At 37.3% G+C, this 13,881-nt stretch overlaps 1 protein-coding gene across 2 annotated transcripts in view; it reads right to left on the bottom strand.

Annotated features, from left to right (window-relative positions):
* The window catches only part of LOC130406887 (phosphatidylethanolamine-binding protein 4), a 104,612-nt gene that overhangs the window by 48,787 nt on the left and 41,944 nt on the right, over positions 1–13,881 (bottom strand). For both annotated transcript variants that reach the window (XM_056729464.1, XM_056729465.1), the window contains exon 4: positions 1,591–1,689. In XM_056729464.1, coding sequence (XP_056585442.1) covers positions 1,591–1,689 — 99 coding nt within the window. The remainder of the gene's footprint in view (positions 1–1,590; positions 1,690–13,881) is intronic.

Raw genomic sequence — 13,881 nt, 5'->3', positions numbered from 1 at the left:
TCCATATACCTAGCAAGGTTTCATGAAATAAAGTAAATAAAGTGATATTTAGGCTATATAATGGAGTCAGCCATTAAAAATCAGGGTATTTAATAACGGCTTAGAACTCGGCTCAGCCAATTAGAATCAAGGACCAGAACTGACCGTTTTATAATGTATAATAAAACACATAAACATGCTTTCCTGTAGCTCAGTGGTTAGAGCATGGTGCTAACAACACCAAGGTCATGGGTTCGAACCCAGAGAATGTTGAACAAATGTATATTATAATGCAATGCGAGTCGCTTTGGATAAAAAGCGTCTGCCAAATGTGTAAATGTAAATAACGAAACACGTACTTTGGTATTTGGTCTATTTCAGGGAGTCTTTTTCTTTACCAACAGTGTTGATTTAGATAATATTAACGATAATGTTAAATAATATATCTAGTAGGAGTTAAAAGTAGTATTCCTTACTGGGAAGGACCATACTGTAAGGATATTCCTCCATCTGATGGAGAACTGACACGCAGTCATTCCCGTAACACAGGAGAGCCATTCACCCACACAACTGTCACAGACACTTTCAATAGAAAAAAAGAGGAGCATGTAAAGCTTCACTACTTTTGAGGCCATACAAATTTGAGACCTATTTGATTTGATATATTTCTCACTTTCAAGGGAGTTACTGGTACACGGTAAGAAACTTAGAAAGAGGTACAGTATGTAGAGCAAAACAGCCATCAAGATTAAGAAAGGACGAAATAATATTGACTTAATATTGAGTAATGAAAGTGCGTCTCATGGCTGACTGTTCAAACACGGCGTTCCCATGCACAGCCCGATGAATCTGCCTCTTGATCCCACCGGAGCAGAGCGGAGGGCTGATGACTAACGTGATATTTTTATTCAGTAATTATGTAACTCATCGGAAACGCAGCACAAGTGTGAAGCACATGGAAGGTGCAGATACGGTCCACGCGATCCAGGAATTGTTTGCCCACCGAAGTGTTTCTGACACCTTTTGCTTTGCACATTATGTCCAGGATTGTCTTTGCCAAAGCGCTGCTTTAAAGTGCCTATATTTTAAGGCTTTGTTCTGAGAAATGTTAAAGCTAAACATTATGTTGGTGAGCTTGAACATTCACTTCATGTTCGAGAATCTTAGTGATATCTAGTTACTTGGAAAAAAAATATTGTCTGAGAATGATTATTGTCTTCCCTCAATAAAGTACCAAGTTTGTCAAATTTTTAAAAGTTGAAAGTTTAGTCTTAATCTTTGGGATTGTTTTTTCGCAAGTTTTATAAATAACCTAAATATCCTGATACGTTTAAAAAGCATTGATGAAGTTCTTATCTATATCTAACTCTTTCCGGCTCCGTTATAATCGCTGATTGAACCTAGTTATGCATTAAAACAATGTTTTGTTAAATATTTTTGAAAATACTGAAAGACAGTAACAGATTGGCACAATTATGTTTTTGTCTACAAACCTAATTTTATTCTTTTAAGCATGCACATTTATAATAAGAGGTTTCTGAGATCATGAAACATAAACTTTTGACCAGTGGTGTAGATTTTTTTTAGACATTTCTGAGAAATGCGACATACCTGAACGTCAACCAGTAACCAGTGTCTCCAGTATGCACGAGAGGGTTTCTTACGACTAGGAGCATCTGGGTCCACCATTATTAGGGTGTATTTTCTCTCCTGAAAGAAAAAATATCATTTTATAGCAGACATGTTATCGTAATAAAAACTACACAATAAATATATAAAAACAAAAAAGATTTCATTCATTATTTTGATCATTTATGATTTACATATCATTGTACTTCTTCAAGCCTTACCATTTATTTTCCCTTTTCCATAAAACACATGAACCAGTGCTGTAACCAACGTAGACACTTACGTGGGTTTATGTGTTTTTTCTTTATCTTTGAAAAGCAAAAGCATATGATTATATATATTATTCTGTTCCCTGCATGAGTTTTGCATTTTGTTCTCATTAACATGGACGTAAGAAAGCTGTAATTCAATTATTTACTTTACACAGTTGCAACCATTGTGGAAACATCCGTAACTTCAACGATCCTGAAGAACCCAGCATCGTTAGCATATGACGTATGGAAGAACACTTTAATTAGTTACTGATATTCTCAGTCCACCTTCCATTCTCACACATTGGCTGATTCGCAATCTGTTTGCGAAGTTTTCTTTACTTTATCTTTCTTTTTTTAATAAAAACACTTTGTCACAAACAGCCTGGCACACATTTTGGGTGCTACACATTAACAATGACTGACCAACTTAATTGCTCCAACTACCCATCTCCACAAGTCCCCTTAAAGTTGAAGAACTGGGAGAGCAGATTGAATTATTGCGTGAGCACATTTGTCATCCCTGGTGCGGAGCCCAAAATCTGCCAGACCATATGATAGCGTTATTATTATACGCCTCTCTCAAGAAAACAGTACTGTCAATCACGTCTGTTGCCATGCAACAATAACCCCTCCCTACAACACTGAGAGGGAGAAAATAATTTAAACAATGTTAAACAAACTAAAATAAAACCATGGACCAATAATGCTAGAATGTATTTTAAAATAAAGAAAAAATGTGTCCATGCAGGTTTCAGTTTTCTGATATAACACAATAATTGCTTAGAACTACATAAATCCGTATATTTGAAGAAGTTTATAATATATTTTTTTGCGTTTACCGTCCTTGCTTCCTCATTTGCTTTGCAGCCTCAAGACAATTTATAATCAAGCTTAATCAGACAGGCCTATGTTTAAGCAAGTGAAGCATGAAAATGAAAATCCCTGATGTTCTACGGTTTGCAGACCCAAATCCACTGCTCACCTGACACAAAGCAATAAGCTCTAACAACCATAAGCCTAATAATCGGATGACGTTTAAGTTTAAGTGATAGCGGCTGCAGGCGATATTCAAACACCCTTGAACAATGCGACCTCCTCCATGTGCTGTCACGGCAAACCCTCACTGGACCCCCCTTGGACAGATTAAAGACCCTTACCCTCCACAGACCTGTTGCGTCAATTTAATTCTGACAGCTATAGTGGAGCGTCCTTAACATACACAAGGACACTTTACATGATTCACATACAGTACATATTTTAGGTTAACTTGAGCCCTATGGATATATGTCCCATGCTGTAGATTACAACAGAAAACACTGTCTATTAGTTTGTTAAAGTAAATGAAAAATACGTTTTGAGGTATAAACTGTGTAGTGATAAACGAGGGGGGGTGTCTGAGAAGAAATGTGACCATTTAAACAAACAACCGTTAAAAAAAAGCTGGAACATGAAGTGATGTTTCAGGACGATATTTAAAAATGTTCATTATCTGAAAAATAAAAAATATGTAAAAATTCATGGGCTGATGATATTTTCTGTTGGCCTGCCATACAGCTTACATTGCTCACAACAATGCCACTCGGATGTAAATCTAGCATTTGACAAATGAGCTGGATTGAGCTACACATATTGTATGGTAAATATTATTAATACTTTTGAATTCTTTTATATTTTATTCATATTAAATCATGTTTAGCTTTGCATGACTAAATAACATAATACCATGTGTGGTTATAAATTCTGTTTTAATGTTAAGCTACATGGTACAAACCAGGCATGTGATGCACAATAATTGTTCATTTGGTTTAACCATTTTGTCTGTCATTTTCTCATTTAATTGCATTTGTGTTATGCTCAGCCACTTATCGGCCCAGTGTCTATAGTGCTTTCTTAATATATTTGCTGGGAGAGGCCGTCTGAAGTCACGCGGGGACGTTTTCAGGGATATCATTTTTTTTTTTTTGTCAAAACTGGGTTTTCAATCAATTATTATTCTTTGGCATCTAGTCTATTATGATGTTTACGGACATGCCGCCGGAGGAGCAAAAAAACGGTCATAGCTTTCCTCTTTTAACACTACAAAGACAGTTCACATATCAATGTAAACCACATCAAATTTAGAATGAAGGTGTATTAAAGACAGAGCTGTCCAGCAACATTTTCATATTAACGCCCTGCATTACTTTCACCTTATTCAAACGGTATTCATACCAAAATTTGTACAAATTTCAACACTAGGGAATGTTTTTTAGATATATATTAAATTGATAATAGTGTTTCCCTAGATTTACGGCCTTAGGGGGGATGCAGTCTCTATATTTTCTTTGCGGCGGAGGTCTGGACAACACTTTTTTAAATACAGAATATTTAATCAATCAATGTTTTATCAGGCCATTGATTTTGTATTCTGATAGCCTCAGTATGTATGAAACATAGAAGGCATGTAACATGTGAAGTTTCACCATGTTTTGGGTTATCCCATCACATATGTATCGGCATCGGCCATTAAAAAAAACCATGTCAGTTGACAACTAAACATGAAAAAAAAAACATTTCAGTCAAACACTCAACATGAAAGTGGTTACGGTCTGAACCTCCAACAAAGATTGAATGGTTAAACATTGTGAATAATTTCCAAAATATGGAGAGAACGGCTTTAAATCTAGATGGATAAATATTTGCAATAATTGAAAAAATGGATTGTGTTTGACCTTGAGACTTGTTTATCAATTCTTGTAATGTCAGACTAATTAATTAATAAATAATAAAACAATTATGTCAAAAGACTTTTGTGAAGATTTATAAGTTACCAAACAATTGTTCTTTTGAATTCTGATGTTTTTGTGTTGTTCTAATTAATTTAAAAAGTTATTTTTGTGATGGATTATAAACACACCGAATACTTGTCTTAATTGCTATCCAGCATTTACATGTTTGGGGGCTCGTCCGGGATCCCCCATTTGCAAAACGTAACATTATGTGAATAGTTTTTATATGATAGTTTCTTTCATGTGCCTTGCTGATATCTTTACAAAAAGTATTATTTTTAGCCGGACATGCAATGAGTTGAAATATATTTTTACAGATAATATTGTTAAGTAATTTTCATGGAATGTTTTGTAATAAAATGTGATGTAATGTAAGTGTTATGGTTATACTTTCAAAACAGTGTGATATTAGATATTAAAACATTCTGCCGCAGTGCCGTACACTTGCATTGCCCTGCCATGTTCCAATTGTAAGTTCATTCCTATAAATATTCTCATATTTATTTTAAAAGAATAACTGACAAGCTGTAATTATGTATGAAATCAACAGCACACCACAGATGCAGGTAATAAAGCTTGCATTGTATTTAACCCTGAATATAACCCTGAACAAAACGAGGATTGAGACGTTTAGTGTCTAAAATTGAGCTTTCAATGTATTCGACAAGCAGTTTTAAAACTTTTATGACGTTAAAGTATTCCAAACTCTTCATTCATTATTCTCCTCAACAATCATGTTATTGTAACGTCAATACACTACTGACATTAAGACCAACTTTAAGCGATTCCCCTAATAAATGTGGTGAAAGCACATGCATTATGTGGGTGTTTGTCGGTGGGGTAGAAAATATATGTGTGTATGTATGTAATTAATGTGCATTTAGACAGATGGAGAAATCAAATGCAGTGGAAAGAGAGCACAGGGAGAGAAGGTGTGAAGAAATGCGGCCCCCCTCCACCAGCTGGGACAGGGTTTTGTTTAGGTGTACACACAGATAATTCCAAATGTGAGCAGCATGAAATTATTTTTATCTATCTGTTGGTGAAAACGTTCTGATTTATAGAACCCTTTTTTTAAGAACCTGGCGTGTGAATTCAGTGCTCGAGATTAAGTTTCTGATCTTTTTTAATAATTTAAATACGACCCCTCTCTGTCTATATAAATAAACTGAAAAAAATTACAGCCTCAAATTAATCAAATGTGCCTTAAGCTGTGTGCACACTATGATTTTAATAGACCTTTACAAGTGTTGTTTGTCAGAAAGTACAATATAATATCAGTGAGACATTTTTTTCATTCAAACTTTCCTAAATTGCACACAAAATTACACACGTACTTTTTAAAAGCTGCCTCAGGTTCGATTGTGATCTGTTGTTTTTAACTGCTACTGGTGAACATCTTCCCCCAAGACAAAAGGAATCGTTTATAACTCCCGAAATTTGTATCAGTCTGCTAAATTGTGGCGATTTTAGGGCCCTATCGTTAACCCGGCGCAATGCGGCGCAAGGCGTTGTTTAAAGAGGAAATACATATGCGCTCATTTGTGCTCAATAGGTGTTTTCAGGCGCATTTTTGGTGTGTTGCTATTTTGAGGAATTGAAAATAGACTGCGCCATAGACCAACTAAAACGGCGTAATACTTGTTTTGCAATTTAAAGAGCGCTTAAGTAGAAAATACGCGGGTCCACAGTGCGCTTTAACTTTAGTGATTAGAGAGAGGGAATTGCAGCAGCACACAAAGATGGCAAATATAAAAAATAAATGGATTAAAATGTTAAAAATTACTATTGTGTACATTAAGGTAAAGTCCGGCTTGTCCTGTAGATGGCCTGCTCGCGCGCTTAAACCTCGCGCACGAGCAGATGCGTTTCCTCTCTGGGGAAACGTCCAGTCTTTGCTCTTGCAAATTACATCATGGCTCGAATCAGCCGTGGCTTGAGCACAACTAGCTCTTAAAGGGAATGAGAGATGAGACTGATTGGTGTACTGCACGTTACGCCCAAATAAAACCCATTACTCATTAAGAGGATCAGTTACAATCCGTTGTACAACCCGTTTAAACCATGCGCCCGGGTGCACCGACCGTTTTCCCGTTGTTAAACTAGCAAAAGTTGATTCGGACACGCCCGTGCGCTTTAAGACCATGCGCTTAGATCGTTAAAATAGAGCCCATAGTGTGCACAGCTGATGGCCATGAAACATTAAAACACATTTTCTGAGATGTTTGTTTGATCCGTGAAACATCAGTGAGAAATAATGTTAGAATATATACATTTGTAATAACAATTCTCTATTTCAAGATTTTTTCTTTGGAAGTGAACAGTGTGATGTCACGTTTAGATGTACTATAGTACATTGACGCGCCATATGTGTCTCTAGGGGGCGATTCACATCGCGTCAAAAAAACATGCGGAAACGTGAGCCTCGCCGCTTTCTGTGGTGAAATGACCCGCGGTGCGCACGCGGTTCTCTAAAAAGTTTCATTATTTCCATCTCGATGGAATGTGTGCGTTGCACTGCTTATGTGTCGCGACCATACCGCTCCATATTTGCGATCACCAGCCGCGTGTCTTCATTTTAAATAGGGAACTATGCGTGCAAAAGACGCCAAATCTTATCGGCCCTATGGGGTTTTTCACTCTGGCAAATTAATACTAAATGGGGAATGGTTCACATTAAAATTGTTTAATGAAAGGGTAGGGTGAACATGAAAGCACACCAGGGTGCCAAAGCCAAGACTAGGTGTTCTGAGCTTGGTTGTTCTAAAACTCTGATGAATGCCTGACCGATTCACGGCTCAAGGCTGGTAACAATAGCATGTGTACTAATGTAACTATATTCCATCGAAAAACCTAGCAACATTTCTAGTTTACATAACTTACAGTACTATTGAAGGTACCAACTTTTTGTTCAAATTTTGGCATTATACCAGCATGTGAAATTTCACATCAGGCCCACTGATTTCTGCCTGGAGGTCTTTGTAGATATGATACAGTAGGGGTCATTTGATGTGCGCATCTATACATCTAAGCAGTAAAGAAAAGACTGCATGTCTGTCTTTAACAAACAATCATCATTGTTCAGTATCCCAGAGTGAGACACACAACCTGATCCATGCTTGACCTCTGCCATGAATGTAAAATATGATTGTGATGTTATATCATCTCATCTCTGCATTCAGTCCTACACTTACAGGATAAAAGTGACCTCAAACAAAACCTTAAATTAATATAATTTTATGAACAAGTTGTTGAAGTTCCTGACCTTTAACACCATTGACAGCAGACAGCAAAGTGCACAACAACTCGCAGAAATAACACATATTGTAGGTATGTATTTAACTATAGATTACATATATATGTGTGTGTGTGTAATACTGTATATATTTTACATAAGTGACCCTGCCTATGAAAACCAACTTTTTTGTGAAAATAATCCTGTATGATGTAGATTGTTGGAAATTATTGCGGCAATATCCAGTTTAATCTGCATTCAGGTTAAGCAGAAGGCCATGCTATCAAACCAAACGTAACATAAAACTGATGCTTAAAAACTGCAACCATCACAGGCCTAAAAACGATCGTAGAGAACAAAATACTGAGAATAAACTAGAAACAGATGAAGCTAAGATGGGATGTAGAGAGAAACCAAAGCCCCTTTGTGAGTTTAGAAGTTCATGGTTTATCCCTGACCCGATGCTGAGCCTTGTTGCCCATTCAGAGGTCTATAAATATCCATCCTGCTTTATTCCCACATCTCTCTCCACAGACACACATCATAAACACACAAACACACACACGGGACCCGCAGCTAACACCATGCAATCAATCCCAAATCTCTCTTTAAGCAGTGAAAACACTTGAACTGGCTGGGTAATTAACAGATATCTGTGTTGTGATTAAGATACAGAGATGGCTTTAAGGTTAGCCAATCATAGCCAATCAGGTCAAGGTTAGCCAATCAATGCATAAATACGAACATTATCAGCCTGTTAAAAAGATGAAAAAAGATCTCAGATTGGAAAAACAATTAGCTATATACCTGTATTCGGTAAAAATGAACAATTATATAACTCATAATAATTTGTCAAATGGCTACAGTGTTCCTCACGGTTGCTTGGAAAATGCTGCTGCTTTTACGATTTCGCTCTGGTCCGTGATTCTGATTGGTTGGGCCATATTCTAAGCCATTGTAAAAACATACAGCTGACCGCAATACTTAAAGCCACACTTTGTAGTTTTAAAGGGGTATGAGTACGTGTTCTTCTGTGTCTTTGGTGTGTTATAAGTTGCCCATGCATGTATTAGACACGAAAATTGCAAAAGTTAAAGTAGGGGTGTGCGATATGACGATATTAGATCGTGAACGATTAAAATGACTGCACGATCCACTTTTTCGGGAAAATCGTTAAATCGTCCTATATAGTAGTGTTCTATAGAATTCGTCAACATACTTGCGATAGATTGCGCCATGTTAACAAGCTCGTATACGTTGCTTGTGAATTCAGTAAGATTAAGTGACGCGGTCAGTGAAGATGGAGGGAAACACGGAGGACTTGGTCCCTAAAAAAAATTCTACATCAGTAATATTGAAATGGTTTGGGTTTTCCCCAACTGACACGGCCCAAACAAAAGTTATTTGCAAATGTGGCAATGATAAGATTCGAGCGTCGTAAGGCAACACAACGAACCTTTTTAACCACCTCAAAATAAAAGGGACTGAAAGAGTATGCCGACAGTCAAATTATAAAGGGATCCCACGCGAGTAAATCAGGTACAACCAAGCATACGGAAACTAAAAGGCTTAAACAACGACTTTAGCAAAAGAACCATTTGAGAAAGGAACTCCGTATCCGTATGACAGAATGAACAAGCGCTGGAAAGATGTCACTGACGCGGTCGCATTTTACCTGGCCAAAGACATGATTCCCATAAAGACTGTGGAAAATGAGGGCTTTAAAAAACTGCTCAAAGTCGTAGATCCACATTACGAAATACCCACCCAAAAATATTTATCCTCCACGCCCATTCCACAGCTTTACTCCGAGTGCCGCAACAAGATGAAAAACAAAATTCAAAATGTAAAGTTTTTTGCTAACAGCTGATTTATGGTCTTGCACTTGCATTAAATATTAACTTGATTAAAATATTCTTCAAAATATAAATGGTAAAGAGTATATTTTTATATGGGGACTTAGTTTGGCTGTATTGAAGCCCCTTTAATTTGCAAAATAGTCTTAAAACCAACTTGAAGAAGAACCGCGATAAAATCGTAAATCGTGATCTATCTGGAAAAAATCGTGATTTGAATTTTTTTCTAGATCGCCCACCCCTAAGTTAAAGTGTCAGAAACAAAAGATACATTCTATCTAAAGGCGAATGCTCACCCAGACCTGCCTGAAACGCCTTGTGTAACCACACCCCCTCAAATCTACGTCAGTTCGTGGTATGATTTGGCTTAGACCGACAAAATATATCTGTCTTTTTGTTAATGTCATACATCATCTGTGTTGCATGTGAACAGCTTCGTTCACAACGTTTAAATGCAAGACGTGAGTCGAAAGCGCATGGGTCAAACGCAGCCGTCTTGCACCTTTACACAAAAGTAAAATAGTGCAAAGGCAGGGAAAAACGGCTTCTGAGTGAAGAGTACAAGTATATGCACAACAGTAAAGTGCATTTAATGTATAATTATTTTAATTAATATGTTTGTCCCTTGGGTTTCGAACCCATGAACTCTGTGTTGCTAGCAAAATGCTTTTCCAATTAAGCTACAGAAACCAATCCCACTAATTGTTCAACAGCATGTATAGGGGCAGGTAAATCATAAAGTTGCTGCAATAACAGATGAACATACAAACATACACTCACCTAAATGATTATTAGGAACAGCATACTAATACTGTGTTTGACCCCCTTTCGCCTTCAGAACTGCCTAAATTCTACGTGGCATTGATTCAACAAGGTGCTGAAGGCATTCTTTAGAAATGTTGGCCCATATTGATAGGATAGCATCTTGCAGTTGATGGAGATTTGTGGGATGCACGAAGCTCCCGTTCCACCACATCCCAAAGATGGTCTATTGGGTTGAGATCTGGTGACTGTGGGGGCCATTTTAGTACAGTGAACTCATTGTCATGTTCTAGAAACCAATTTGAAATGATTCGAGCTGTGTGACATGGTGCATTATCCTGCTGGAAGTAGCCATCAGAGGATGGGTACATGGTGGTCATAAAGGGATGGACGTGGTCAGAAACAATGCTCAGGTAGGCCGTGGCATTTAAACGATGCCCAATTGGCACTAAGGGGCCTAAAGTGTCCCAAGAAAACATCCCCCACACCATAACATTAATGAGAAATTGAACAGGTGTTCTAATAATACTTTAGGTGAGTGTAGATGATTTATTCCGCATGGAAAATTATTCAAAAAGACCACAAACAGGGTAATTTAAAGCTAATGTATTTTGCACAAGCAAGTGTGCTATCAGACTCCATATTCATAAGACTATAACCCCTGAGTACATGTTTGTTTAGAATTTGTATCTCCACGTTTTAATGTCCACAAGCAATGTGGCTTAAGGGGAAACATGAATACAAATAATGTGTACAACAATAATAACAATAAAATAACCATGAAGTACAACCATGAAAAAGCAGTTGATCCTTCCTGGTTAAAATGAACATGGTGTTCAAGAGCCAACGAATTTGGTTAATATACATTGAGCAGCCTAGGCTGTTGTTTGTTGGTGAAGACATTTAAGAGAACTTAAATGATTTTGACAAATGGTCAACTCTAGAAATGACTCGATGGGTACATCGAAAACTGAAACTTACTCATACGATAAAAAAGAACCAGCAATGATGAATATGGTCTTGACCCAGTTACTTGCAATATAACTAAAAAATTACACCACGAAAGTCACACAAGGTCACTTAGAGTAAAGAAAGAGTTTAGAGGTTATAAGTCACAAGCTCAGAAAAGAAAATGGTAAAAGAGTAAGGTAGAGTGAAGTGTAGAAAATAAGACATGAAGAGCGAGAAATGAAAAAGAGATGCAAAAGGAGACAACAAAAGTATACAGAAAATGAAGAAGAGGACTGGATGGGCTGCTATCAGGGCAGTGGATGGGGCCGTTGTCAAGGGTCAACAGAGTTGGGGGTCAGAGCATGGGCAGTAATTGAATCCAGTCTGTAGTAGGAAAAAAGAACCAGTGGAAATGCTGAGATTAAACAGGGATAGGAAACACACACACTTAAACACCCCTGTTTCACTCACTCCACATTTCCTGCACACACAAGCAGGTCACTATCTTAAGAGAATGTTTAGGGTAAGGAAAGATGTCTCTACCATCTGAAGTTCCTTTTGCTACAGTATAGTTAAAGAACAAAGCCTGCACACGCCACACAGATGCTACATTCTATATAGGGAAGCAATTTATGTATTAAAAGAGAAAGTAGGGCTGGGTGATATATATTGCAATTCGTGCTAATTGTACATGTTTAAATCGATTTTGAAATCGATAATGTGTTTTATGCACAGCTCTTCCGTGAACTACGGCTCTTTGATCAGTAGGAAGTACTGCTCAATCTAAAATCACTACGAGATTGAATCGTTTATAACATGCATTTGAAAATCAACACTCGACAAACATCATCACTATAAATGTACTTTATAATCTTGAAAATACAGTTTGAAGGTTCGAAGAACAGTGATAGAATATGACCAATGGCATTTTCTGGAACTAATTGTTCTTCTTCTGTTTCTCATATTCAGAGTTTATGCGCGAGAGCACCCTATGGCTTTCGGATGTGGTGGCATTTCACCGCCTTGCATAAACATTCAGTTATTGCTTCACAACCAAGACAAGATCTTCATAACTCAGTCTGATCAGCCCTAACTACACTCACCTAAAGGATTATTAGGGACACCTGTTCAATTTCTTATTAATGCAATTATGGTGGTGGTGTAATGGTGTGGGGGATGTTTTCTTGGCACACTTTAGGCCCCTTAGTGCCAATTGGGCATCGTTTAAATTCCACGGCCAACCTGAGCATTGTTTCTGACCATGTCCATCCCTTTATGACCACCATGTTCCCATCCTCTGATGGCTACTTCCAGCAGGATAATGCACCATGTCACAAAGCTCAAATCATTTCAAATTGGTTTCTAGAACATGACAATGAGTTCACTGTACTAAAATGGCCCCCACAGTCACCAGATCCCAACCCAATAGAGCATCTTTGGGATGTGGTGGAACGGGAGCTTCGGGCATCCCACAAATCTCCATCAACTGCAAGATGCTATCCTATCAATATGGGCCAACATTTCTAAAGACCTTGCACCTTGTCAGCACCTTGTTGAATCAATGCCACGTAGAATTAAGGCAGTTCTGAAGGCGATAGGGGGTCAAACACAGTATCAGTATGGTGTTCCTAATAATCCTTTAGGTGAGTGTACATTACAATATTAAAGAAACAGCCAAAACCTCTGTATGGTCGTATTAGACAGGAAGATGCTGAATGCCCACTCTTTTGTAAGGAAACTCTCTTCTTTGTAGAGAACTTTGTATCCCAGCGCCTTATTGTATATGTAAATGCCAGTGAAATTTATTTCCTGCTATGTTGCCATGGAATTGCAAAAACTGTAAATCTTTTTAATGCACGGTTGATGGATAAGTTTATACAAAAGGAAGCATCACATCATTGCGAATGCTTTTCATTTCGTGGGATATATTATTCATTATTAACATCAAGCATAAATGCCTTTTTTTCTACTATAAAATTATCTCTTCCCTCCATCACACCACTTTATGTAGTTTGTCTCAAAAACTCTGGTTTCTTGCTGGCGATTTTGTGAAGCCAATTTTACTATTTATTAAGCATAAAAATCTCAAATATTAACTCATTTAAAAGTTTTTAATTCAGTTAGGTAAGACAATCAAGACATGGATGTGTTCCTCAAATAGAATTGTTCAAAAAGAAAATGTATTGTGATTTGCCATATTGTGTGTGAAAAAAAACCTGTCAAGTAAATTACTCATTAAAAAAAAACTCCCAAAAAGGAATGGTTTGACCCAACTGATGTAATTTGCATATAACACAGTGTAATGTCATAGAAGCACATACATGAAAGATTAGAATGTATTTTCTTTCTCTTTTTCCAAAGATGGGTTAAAGGTCCAATGTGTAATTTTTGGAGGATCTACAGACAGTAATGCAATAAAATATACATGACTTGGTCTTCATAATCAG

This window comes from Triplophysa dalaica, chromosome 18 (genome assembly GCF_015846415.1).
Source record: "Triplophysa dalaica isolate WHDGS20190420 chromosome 18, ASM1584641v1, whole genome shotgun sequence".
Taxonomy (NCBI): domain Eukaryota; kingdom Metazoa; phylum Chordata; class Actinopteri; order Cypriniformes; family Nemacheilidae; genus Triplophysa; species Triplophysa dalaica.
This window is presented reverse-complemented; position numbering and strand designations above follow the sequence as displayed.